This window comes from Gigantopelta aegis, chromosome 3 (assembly GCF_016097555.1).
Source record: "Gigantopelta aegis isolate Gae_Host chromosome 3, Gae_host_genome, whole genome shotgun sequence".
NCBI classification, from domain to species: Eukaryota; Metazoa; Mollusca; class Gastropoda; order Neomphalida; family Peltospiridae; genus Gigantopelta; species Gigantopelta aegis.
The window spans coordinates 66,539,167-66,552,265 of NC_054701.1; the positions used below are offsets into that span (position 1 = coordinate 66,539,167).

General features: G+C 35.7%; 1 protein-coding gene across 2 annotated transcripts in view; it reads right to left on the reverse strand.

Annotated features, from left to right (window-relative positions):
• LOC121368557 (synergin gamma-like) overlaps nt 1-13,099 on the reverse strand; it is a 56,112-nt gene that overhangs the window by 18,276 nt on the left and 24,737 nt on the right. For both annotated transcript variants that reach the window (XM_041493295.1, XM_041493293.1), the window contains exons 13-14: nt 5,609-7,690; nt 2,190-2,284 (exon numbers count right to left, since the gene is read on the reverse strand). In XM_041493295.1, coding sequence (XP_041349229.1) covers nt 2,190-2,284; nt 5,609-7,690 — 2,177 coding nt within the window. The remainder of the gene's footprint in view (nt 1-2,189; nt 2,285-5,608; nt 7,691-13,099) is intronic.

Below are 13,099 nucleotides of genomic sequence, written 5' to 3' on the forward strand. Positions count from 1 at the left end.
GATTCTCCATTAGAGACTATTATAAACAGTCTGCTGTTAAATCTTTGTGACTTCAAATCTGCAGTTCGTGATATCGAAGGAAAATGTTACTTACATTTTGTAGGTGAGACAAATTAAGAAAACAGAATAAAATTAGAGCTATATGTAGGATTTATGGAAATTGTGACAGCTATAATGTGAAAGTCAATGTCCCAAAATGTCAGTTAAAAGAAAAATCTGCCATTATTGAATCTAAAGTCTCCTCATTATCCAATCAACTGAAAAAGCTAACACCTGAACATGTTTCTTGCAACATTTGCAGTCAACTTAAAGCTGAGATGGAGTAAAAAAAAAATTGAATCTTAGCAATAAAGTGTCCAACAGTGAGGCCCCCATCTGCCGAGTGAAGAGTCATGCAAAAAAAAACAATCAGGAATCAGCCGACCAAGTCTTTCCCCACCTCCAACGCGTGTGCAACTTGGTGATATTCCTGATTTGATACAGTATTTGTGAATGGTGATCAAAACGAGGAGTTTCTAATATATGATAATGGTGCCTACAATGAAAATCGAATGCTGGTATTTGCAACCAACAAAGGGCTCTGTCATTTTGCTGAAGCAGAAACATGGTTTATGGATGGGAATTTCTCAATGGCACCGGACATCTTCTGCCAACTTTACATCATTCGCGTACCACTAGGAAACTCTGCCATCACAAACAATAACATTGCTATATTTGTTGGAAGAAAATAGTTCTATCAAAACATTTGCCTAATCGACAATGACTAACTTTCATCATTTGTTACGAAACAAAGCATATTATAATAATGATGCCAGTCATATATATATATATATATATATATATGTATATATAGTTATGTACTTTTTAATAAAATATTTTCTATTATTAGCATTTCCATAGTTATTTGTGATTTCTTATGACTTTTTTCCATTGACTTTTTTTCCTCTGACATTTTTTCTCTTTACTTTTTTCCCATGACTTTGTTTTCTTTGACTTTTTTCCCACGCACCGCTTCAACACTAACATAAGCCTGCATAATGAACATTATATACAGTGGAACTGCAGGTAAAAGAACTCTCAACTGATTTAACACTTGTAAATCATTAACAAAAATATTACAAATTTATACAAAAAGGGAAAGTGAAATTTTATGAAGTTGAAGTTGGCAATTTATTATCAATTCAAGATGACTGCCAATTTAAATTTGAGGAACTATGAGATTAATTTTTTGTGTGGAAACGTTATCGGCAAAGCAGTCTCTTTAGAACCAGATTCAAATGCTGATTATGTAACATAAAAAAACACCCTCTAATGGTGAGATTAACTTTTAAAGTTCTTCTGCAGGTTAAATTGTTCATATGACAGCTGTTGACATTCTCAAAGAGATAGTACCAAACTGAATAGTCCATAGGGAGACATTAAAAGGAATTTTCAAATGCTGGGAGCAAAGATAACACTCAAAGAAATAAAGAAGTGTTTCTTATCAAAGAAAACCCCAGCATTATGACCTGTGTGAAACAAATGGCATACCGGTAGTAATTGACCCATCATTTGTAATATTTATACAATGTATGTATGGTAAATGTTGAGTAGCTTCTCACTGGTATAGCAAGTATCCTGGGCCATTTTAACAGTAAGCCGTGTATTAAAATGAAAGCTTCACCATCTATACACAATAATTATAATAAACTGATTTTGTGCCAAATTTCAACCTTCTGCATAACATACATTTTCCACTATTCAACTTTTAAAAAATAGGACTTTTCTCAATCATCCGATATAATTTAAAGGGACATTCCTGAATTTGTTGCATTGTAAGATGTTTCCGACTAATAAAATATTTCTACGATTAAACTTACATATTAAATATATTTTCTTGTTTAGAATATCAGTGTCTGTATATTCAATGTGTTTGTAGTCGTCTTAATATTTGTAAGAAGCCCAAACTGGATTTTGTCTTCAAATAATTTCGTACATACAAAAAAACATATTTAAGGAAATAAAATGAAATTTAACCTAGTACAAATATTAGAACGACCAGAAACATGTTTAATATACAGCCACTAATATTTTATGCAGAAAAATATATTTGATATGTAATTACAATCGTTAAAAAATCTCTGTTAGTCAATAACATCTTAAAAAGTGTAGCAAACTCAGGAATGTTCCTTTAAGAAAACACTAGGTACCTGAACTTCATCCCCGATATTGTAGCGATCTGCTAACGGCCGCATCCTGCCTGATATTACAAGATTTTGTGCTACCACAGGAGTGAAAGATGAACCTGTAAAAACACAAAAACACAGACTCTTATTTCATTCTTCTGTACACAAAGTACCAATAAAAGAGGAAACAGACATTTTGAGTGTGATGAATACAAATGAATGAATGAATGAATGAATGAATGAATGAAAGAATAAAAATGAATTAATAAATCAATCAATCAATCAATAATAAGCAAGCGTGAATGAATGAATGAATGAATGAATGAATGAATGAATAAATGAATGAATGAATAATACCCGATCATGAACAAATATATCAACTATTGGGTGTTATAAAAAAGGTGTGTGTGTGTGTGTGTATATATATATATATATATAGAGAGAGAGAGAGAGAGAGAGAGAGAGAGAGAGAGAGAGAGAGAGAGAGAGAGAGAGAGAGAGACAGAGAGACAGAGAGACAGAGAGACAGAGAGAGACAGAGAGAGACAGAGAGAGAGAGACAGAGGTTATTACCAGAGTGTTTTTCGGTATCATCAATATTATTTATTAGGAATAAAAATTGTATTATGCGAGCCTAATATTGACGATACCGAAACACACAGGGGTAATAATCTCTTTATCGTGCTTATTACAGGTGCATTTACACTATAAATCATTTGGGAAGGAAAAAGTTATTGCTTAAGGCAGGTAACCGCTGATGACAGATGGTCGCTAGGACAGGATTGATTATATATATACATACACATTAAAAAATCAACATAAAAATTCAACAGCTAAAATAAACCTCCATGAAAAAAATATAAATATTATTCACAGGTACACCATGTAAGTGCTTTAAAAAATTGGGGGGAGGAATCTAGTATCTCGTAAAACTATTTTAGAATTTACCACACACAAAAAAAGGTCAATTAGATTCCCATATGTATATTATATATTTTAAAAATATTATTATAATAATTATTATTTATAATATTTAAAGACAACGAGTTCAGTTTTTGGGTAGCTGGAAACTTCAAAATTATGATAAATATACATGTTCATACCAAATACAATTAGAGTAGAAGAGCATATCCCCAGTACCATACACATACAATACACTGTTAAAAAAGTTTGTTTTGTTTAACGACACCACTAGAGTATATTGATTTATTAATCATCCACTATTGGATGCCAAACATTTGGTAATTTTGCGTCTTTGACATATATGTATAGTCTTAGAGAGAAAACCTGCTACATTTGTCCATTAGTAACAAGGAATTATTTATATGCAGCATCCCACAGACAGGATAGCACATACCACGGCCTTTGATATATCAATCATGGTGCACTGGATGGAACGAGAAATAGCCCAATGGGTCCACTGACTGGGATCGATCTCAGACTGACCTATTCAAAAACTTAAAACGATTATCAAACATGCTGTTACCTACAGAATAAGCAAAACCTGCAATTAAGAAAATATCCACGGCAAAACAATATGATATTAAAAAAAAACATGAATTAAAAACTCCAAAGCATCGCCGAATGACGTGGGCAATTGCAGGGTTTGAATAAGTGACATTAATTGCATTGTTACACTATGGTACAAGCTCACCATTTGTTTTACAACCATGTCCAGACAACATATCCTTACAAACATGATCACACTGCAGTTAGTTGCTGTGTACTTCATGCAACTCACTTACCATTTTATGCTGTGCAATTTTATTATGTGTAACATGTGTGCCGAGTCCACAGATGATCTGTACACAAGACTGATCTTAAAATCAATACCGTAATATACGTGCATGAACAAAGATCAGGTATCCAATGTCTGGGTGTCAGGATACACACACAAGTAGATTACAAATAGAATCATACAACATACTTGTAGACTATTTTTATAGGGTTAAAGTTTGTTTTGTTTAACGACACCACTAGATCACATTGATTTATTAATCATCGGCTACTGGATGTCAAACATTTGGTCATTTTGACATATAGTCTCAGAGAGAAAACCTGTTATATTTTTCCATTAGTAGCAAAGGATATTTTACATGCACCAAGCACAGACAGGATAGCACATACCAAGACCTTTGATATACGTCGTGGTGCATTGGCCGGAATGAGAAATAGCCCAATGGGCCCACCGACAGGGATCGATCCCAAACAGACTACTCATCAAGCGAGCGCTTTACCATTGGGCTACATCCCACATGTTTTCAGATTTAAAAAAAAAAAATTAAAGATTATTTTTAGCATAATACATACAAGTACATGTAGGTTCCCTTTTTATTACTGCATAGCATTTGTGTCTAATAGCAGACCTTGCCGTTTAAGGGAAGCTATCATTCTCGCCCCCACCCCACTCCAATTAATCCCGAGATTAATTTTTACCTCCTCTTAGCATGTGAATTTATATGGCATCAATATGATAATACATGTATCTTAAATGGCTCCCATTGATTTAAGTTTGGGGAGTAATTAATCACTCCCCTCACTTTAGTTCTCCAACAGAGCATTTTCATAACATTTCAGTTCATGGTCAAACATACTGTAATCATCGTCAATATTACAGACTATTGACTTTGAGTGATAGTTGCTAATTGATAATTATAAAATGTATTAAATATTAACTTAAAGGTATAAATACATGTAGCAAGAATTTAGAGGTTTACTTATTTTAAGTGCCATTAAGCCTTTAGAGGTTTAGTTATATTACCCCGGTACATGCAAACTAATGAGGTTAAACTCATTACCAAAAGGTTTTTAACCTACATGTACATCTCTAAAGTAATTATTTAAAAAGAGTTGTAATTTGGTTTTTACACAGGGCGACTAGTTTATAATATCCCCACTCCAATTGCTAGTGATATTCAATGCTGGGCTAGTAAATAATTGTTATCGCCATGCCCAATGGCTAGTGAAATGTTTTTTGTCAAATGCTGATTTAAAGTCTACTGTGTACATATGAATATCCTGCCCCTACCTCCCCTCAAATCCAAGGGTTTTTAACCTCTATCTCCTTCTTTAGGTAACATATCCAATTATTCCTTTTAGTAAAATTGTATTTACTTAAAGTAGGGCTAGTGAATTTTTAATCATGGCTAGTAAAAACATTTAATCACTGATCCCATGGCTAGTGGATTTTTATAACAATTCCAGAACCCCTGCTATATGATAAAATCACCCCCATAAACTTTAGTGAAAATTCAGGACGTTGATGTTAAAAAACAAAGTAGACAGGGACTTGTAGTTCTGTTTAAAATAATTCAGCAAGTCTATCAACATGTATATAAAAATACACTACATACAATTGCTGTGTAGACTTTCTGAATGGCCAAAAAGATTATTACAAGTCCATGGGAAGACTTTACAAACAGGCCTGACTGGATGTGACATACCTGTTACAGGATTCGGTGCCTGTGTTCCTGGATAACCAGCCGACTCATCATCAGGCTGTGGCTCATTTTTCAAATCCAGACTGTCCACTGACTTTGATTCGGCCATCTCCCTGGATAAGCCTTCGAAGTTGCCAAACTCTGCACTTGACACTGACTGGCTGTCCGTGCCTCCACTGTCCGAGTCCTTGTGCAGGACGGCGAGCCTCTGGTTGAGGTCAAGACTAGATATAGACTGGCTGTCCTCCCTGCTTCCGTCCTGTCTCTCCTTCCATGTCCAGCTGTCTTGATCCTTGGATGAAGAGCTCTCGTTATCGTCAGGTCTTTCTCCTGCCAGACCAGGATGGATCTGAGCAGGTCGTCCCATATTCATATTCAAACCACCTGAACCCACACCACCTGAACCCAGACCATCTGAACTCAAACCACCTGAACTCAAACCCGAACTCGCCGTTTTCGTCATATGCTTGTTATTAGCCATGGAAGAGGTCATGTATAAATGGGAGCTGTTGCTCAGACCATATGGGTTGTAGGAGGTTGTTACTACCGGCTTGTTGACGATCTCATCCAGCCCGTCATACCCACGGGAGAACACAATGTGGTCCTCATCATCATCTGGGAAATCCATTGGTGGAGGCAGTCGGTCGTCGTCAATGTCGGATTCCTGTGATGGCGCTCGATGTGCTTGAGGCTGCTGCTCGGGTGTTGGTTTAGAAGGTCGTCTCAACCTGGCGAGAACTGAAGGGTCTTCTCTTATCTTAAACACTCCCATGATTTCATCAGACGGTAAATTGGTCTTTTTCACCGTCAGTATTTCTGAAGAATTTGCAAAACTCCCACGCAGACTGGAAGTGGAGAACTGTGGCAAAGACCCATCTGCTTTATCAAGCTGGTTGTCTTGTGGATGGACATTATTAATCTGATTGACCTCACCAAATCGATCTGCTACTGTATTCTTATCATGCACTCCGGCCAGGTGACTAGTTTTATCACTGGTATCAGAACTAAACAAGATCTTATTGCTCTCAGCATCGGGTAATAATGTGTGTCCCATCTGTGGTGTTGGAGCAGCTACACTGAACGTGGACTTAGACAGAGCATTGTCAGAAGAAGGAACTGGAGCAGCCTCGAAATCTGCCCATTCATCCTCATCCTTTCTACCTTCAGCAGAGCCATACAGGCTCAGTATGGAGGCCTTCTCCACTGATGTGCGTGGGGACTCATTCAGACTAGGTACTGCACCAAAGAATGCTGATGTGTCCAATGGTGATTTTGATTCAGAACCTGTAATGCTGCCCAACACTGGAGCTGATTCAACAGATTTCAGTCCAGCTGGATACACTTCATCTCTCAGCTGAGAAACAGACCCTGCTGATGTCAGTCCTGGAGGAACAGATAAAGAGTCTTGAGTTCCATCCTTGGTATCATCAGCAGACGGCTGTGCTGGTTCTGCTTCAGCAAAGGCTGCCCATTCATTGTTATCTTTTTCTGCTTCTTCAAAGTTGGCAAAACCCCCATCCACATCATCATCTGCATCCTGGTTGAAAATTGATGGAATAACTGTGGTTTCCTCAACAATTCTCAGTGCACTGTACTTGTCTTCTTCCCCAAGAAGATTCCACCCAGAAGACGAAGGCTTCATTTTGTCACCTTCTTTCACTGGTGCTTCCTGAAAGTCTGAAAAGTCATCATCCCCTGGTTGAACTGCTGATACCACCTCCAACATCTTGGCTGCATGTAATAACGTGTCCTTACTGGCAACAGCTGGATGCTGTGTTGGTACTTTTTGTGTAAACACAGGAGCAACTTTGAAGTCGGTAAAATCATCACCCGTCAAGTTGGTTGGAGGAGGAACTGGAGGAACTGATGGAATGCTGGTTGGCAGGTTGGCAGTTGCTGGGGGCCGCCTGGCAATAGGCCGGTGCAATGGACTGAAATTCTGTTGATCCTTTTTGCGGTTGAATTCTTCGACATACGACTCGAACACCTTGATGTCTTCATTCTCCGACTGTTCAGAGGTGCTCAGTTGACTGCTGTCTCGACAGTCCGTGAAATCATCCTCCAGACTGTTGGGAGTCGTATGACCTACAAAATACCAATAAATTGAGGTCAATAAAAGTTGCATCATACAATTTTATTTGATGGACAAAACATAGTTGTATGACAGAACATAGCTGTATGACCTACAAAACACCAAGAAATTCAGGTCAATAAAAGTTCCATCATACAATTTCATTTCATGGACAAAACGTAGTTGTATGACCCACAAAACACCCAAAATTTCAGATCAATAAAGTTCCATCATACAATTTTATTTGATGGAGAAAACATAGTCATATGACCTACAAAACATCAGGAAATTGAGGTCAATAAAAGTTGTATCATACAATTCCATTTGATGGACAAAACGTAGTTGTATGACCTACAAAATACCAAGAAATTCAGGCACAATAAAAGTTGCATTATACATTTTTTATTTGATGGACAAAACATATGTCCCACAATACAACTAGTTATTATTAAATTCATAATTTATAACTAGTAATAAACGTGTCCATGATATACTAAAAATCCCATCTTTGTGCCAAAAAATTAATGGATTGTTCGAGAGCCTAGCCTGAAATAAGGAAACAACGAAGATATTTAATATTAAAATCACAAATATTTCAATATCAACAGACAATTCAGAACGAAAGAAAGAAAGAAATGTTTTATTTAACGACGCACTCAACACATTTTATTTACGGTTATATGGCGTCAGACATATGGTTAAGGACCACACAGATTTTGAGAGGAAACCCGCTGTCGCCACTACATGGGCTACTCTTCCGATTAGCAGCAAGGGATCTTTTATTTGCGCTTCCCACAGGCAGAACAGCACAAACCATGGCCTTTGTTGAACCAGTTATGGATCACTGGTCGGTGCAAGTGGTTTACACCTACCCATTGAGCCTTGCGGAGCACTCACTCAGGGTTTGGAGTCGGTATCTGGATTAAAAATCCCATGCCTCGACTGGGATCCGAACCCAGTACCTACCAGCCTGTAGACCGATGGCCTAACCACGATGCCACCGAGGCCGGTAGACAATTCAGATGATGATATTTGCAAAGTTAAAAACAATGAAATAATAAATTTGCATTACTGGGATCCAGAACTGCTGAAATGATTCACATGGGACTTGTGTAATTAATAGCTTTAAAGGTACTTGGTCCTCTTACATTATGGTATGTCTTCCTAAAACTTAAGTGTGTATATATATATATATATATATTTTTTTTTTTTTTTTTTTTTTTTTTTAAGGGTGTATACTACCAAATCAAATCCCATAGACGACAATAGTAACATATGTGGCTAAAACTCCTACCTGCAACGTATCAACCGACATAAACGCCACGGATATAAATACTACCACCCCTTACACTTAAAGTGAATCAGAAAAAAATGGGGGTCAAGCTGCTCGTTTCTGAGATAACGTGTAGCGTCTATGACTACCCTAGTTTCGCACAAAATTCGAGTACTTTTTTTTTACAGGTACCCCATACATGTTTCAAGCACAAGGCTACTTGACACATTGGTACTAGATGAAATAAAATTGCACTTTTTTTTTTACCCAGATGAAACTATTATTTTTTACAACCAACACACTCACATTTATAACCAATCACAGGACTTGTGGTGTTCACTTCTCTATCAAAAGTTCGGTGCACCTCGAACTTTGACCCAGCCGGAAGTTATTTGGTTTAGTACTACCTTAATGTGATAACGTGAAACTTATTTTTGAGAATATGATCTCTTAAAACTTACCTATACTTCATAACTCAAATTTTATTATTATTTTAAATCTGGATTCAAAAGAAAAAGTTTACATCCTGATTATTCAATGGGATGTATTTCTGAGATGTACACGTACTAACAAAATCCCAGAATAATTACACTTCTGATGCATGCCAAATGATCATTGTAAGAAAATTTTAAATGTTTACAGGCAGTAGGGCAATCTAGAACATACCACAAATGGAATCTTTAAGACAAACATACCATACAATGTTAGAGGATGACATACAGGTACCTTTAAAACTGTTACATACTCATGACACTGTTTTCAGTCATTATTTAGGTTTCAGCTATTCTTCAGAACAATACTAAGTCTTATAAATAACATTTCATTACAAAATTTTACAAGGAAAACAGACGTCGAGGTATAAATGTAAACTCTTTAAACTACATAATGTCATTCTGTGTTTGCCAAATCATAATGGCATCATATTTAGTACTGACATCAGGACTCAAAATTAATTTTGTAGAGAGGGATACAATCTTTGCTCTTCAAAATTTGAATCTTGAAGCAACAGCTAGAAATTAAGAAACAGTTCTAGACCACAGGTATTGATATAAATTATATAGCTGTATGTTGGAAAAGCAGGCTGCTTGTGAATCTGATTATCAGATAGCATATTGTGTCCAGGTATTTTGAAAGACTATGGCCTCTTGTTCCCTGCCAATTTCAAGCCATGGACAAGGTAGGAAGGAAGGAAGGAAGGAAATGTTTTATTTAATGACGCACTCAACACATTTTATTTACGGTTATATGGCATCACACAGATATTGAGGGAGGAAGAAGGAAGGAAATGGTGGTTTATTTAAGGACTCATTCAACACATTTTATTTATGGTTATATGGCATCAGATATATGGTTAAGGACCACACAGATATTGAGGGAGGAAACCCGCTGTCACCACTTCGTGGGCTACTCTTTTCGATTAGCAGCAAGGGATCTTTTATACGAACCATCCCACAGACAGGATATTACATACCACAGTCTTTGTTACACCAATTGTGCTTTGGACACAGTCATCGGCTTACGAGTATTAAATCATCCAGTCATACTGTAGGCCTACATTACACCAATGTGTGATAATTTCTCAGTGAGAGTAAAAGGCATTCCACTACCAGTCCTCATATTCTTACTACTTGCAGCAGTTTAAGACAATCCAGTTCAGAAAATAGATCTTCATTTCAATTTTTTTAAACTATAAAAGAGAAATGCCTTTTTAATTGTTTTAAAGTTATGTTTACAAATAGGTTGACCTTTGTACTGTTTAAATAACCCTATTACTTGTTGCTGGTGATACTAAATAAAACATATTTGGTCATTAGGCATGTCAGGGAACATTTTGTTCTGTATCATGTCGCGATTCGCTACACAAGTTTCAGAGATTGCTGCACAATTTTAAAACATTATAAAGTAGTTGCTAATCAATTTTCAGTTGACTACAAATATCGATAATCAAGATTTTAAAAACAAAATGTTCTCTACATATATTCACTTAGAAATTGTACATATACACAACACCAAAATGATATACAAGATTGTAACTAAACAAGTAATTATACAATGCATTGAAATGCACCAAACAATGTACATGTAAGTTAATAGAATATGTTTTAATGACATCTTTATAGTAATTGTGACAAGTATATTTTTGAGGAAACCCACTGCAATTTTTCACATGAACAGCAAAGGACCTTTAATAATATGCACCTGCTCACATACAGGTACATGACATCATATACCAGTGTCTTTGATATACCAGTGTCTTTGATATACCAGTTGTGGAGTACTGGTTGGGACAAAAAAAAAAAAAAAGCAATCAGAAAATGGGTACAGAGAATGGGTACAAAGAATGAACAGGCATGTGCAAACAAAATAAACTAACTAAACCACAACATATTTAGAGATGGGTTTTTTTTTACAGATGTTTTTTACAGATGGTCTTTCAACTATGTTTTACCAGCCCAAGCAGACTGCAATCACTTCTGAGCCAGTCACAAGCCATCTTAACATGCAACAACCACCAGTCTTCAAACTACATGTACAACATATTCTCGTCTTGCCCAAATCAACAAGCTGAAAACATGTAACCATAGGCATATCTCTATGTAGTGCAAATCATAGATCTATTTAACAAGCCCATAAAAAAAAATTTAAAAAAATTGTGCAACCGAGTCTCATACAAAAGTGTTGTGGTGCCAAGATATCTAACCAGTAACTTAACAAGATGCAAAATAATGAGTAAGTGTTTAAGCCTAGTCGATGCACTCCAAGGAAACTTTCAAGCAGGACTATAGTGATCCTTTAGTTTCAAACTTTATAATGTAAAATAAAAACCACTATGAATATTAGGCACTGAAGTAAAAACAAAATACACATTGTACTTGTTAAGAATAGTCCAAGACTTTCAAAAAGTAGTCAATGTATTATTTTCTCAATAAAAATGTATAATTTACACTGTCTTGTTCCGGTAAATATATAAAGTAATGGCTAAAGTTTTCTATCTGCAATATATTCATCATGCTGTTATATCACGACCTTAAAAAACATTACACCTACACATGCAGGGAGAATAGCCATTTATTCCAGCCCCCACTACCCATAAATACATTATTTAACTTAAAACATGCAGCATTTAGTACTTCTAAATTTAGAACTTCAATATGTTATGACTGAACCAGTGTGTTAATACATTCTATTGATGGAATTACTGGTTAGGTACTATCCCACATCTGGAAAGAAAGATGCAGACCCAGTGAAATAAAACATTTTTAAAAACCTTGTTAATAATACATTTCATCCTATTCACCATTTAGCTGTGTTTATCTGTGTTTATCGGTGACATTTATTAAATATGTATGATGGCATTTGTGAAATGTCAGTAAATAAATAATACATTAGAGTTACTAAAACCAAGATATAAAGTAAAAGAGTCCAAGCATAAATGCAAGCAGAATAGAGAAGTAAATCTACCTTTGATTTCTAAGTGCTTAGAACACTCAGCTGAAAGGAAATGTGCAACTAAATTAAAACAGAACAGAGAAAAATGTACACGTGACAAATCAGTTGTATAATGGAACTGAAATAAACAGAAAACAAATTAATAAAAGTTGACAGCTTCATACAAAGTTTAAAATATATGGCTGTAGTGAATCTTTAAAAAAAAATTATGTCAGGGTGTTGGAAAATATTGAATGTATATGTACACAATGTACATTGTAGTTTGACTAATTTTCTTTCACAATATGTACAATATACATGTAGACAAATTCTTTGGCAAACAAACTATAACAAAGTACCAGTTGACGTAAAGGTATAATATTCAAGAATAAAAATTTTAATTTTTAAAATTATCAACATTCAAAGAGATGCAACTTTTTAGCTTAATGTAGCCAGGGTTTGACAAATTTGCTAGCCCTAGGTCCTGGCTAGTGAATGTTTGGTCTGGGCTAGTGGGTAATGGAAATTATCAGCTGTATTACTATAATGTATATATAGTAGCAAAAGCCTCTGTGAGGGCTAGCTAGTGACTTTCTCAAACATTTGTCTAACACTGATGTAGTATCATGGTACCTACATTCTTCAATAAGTAAATGACTGTAACACCAAATGTCAGTTGGATACTAGGAACTGAAAATTTACACAATCCATTCAGAAAATT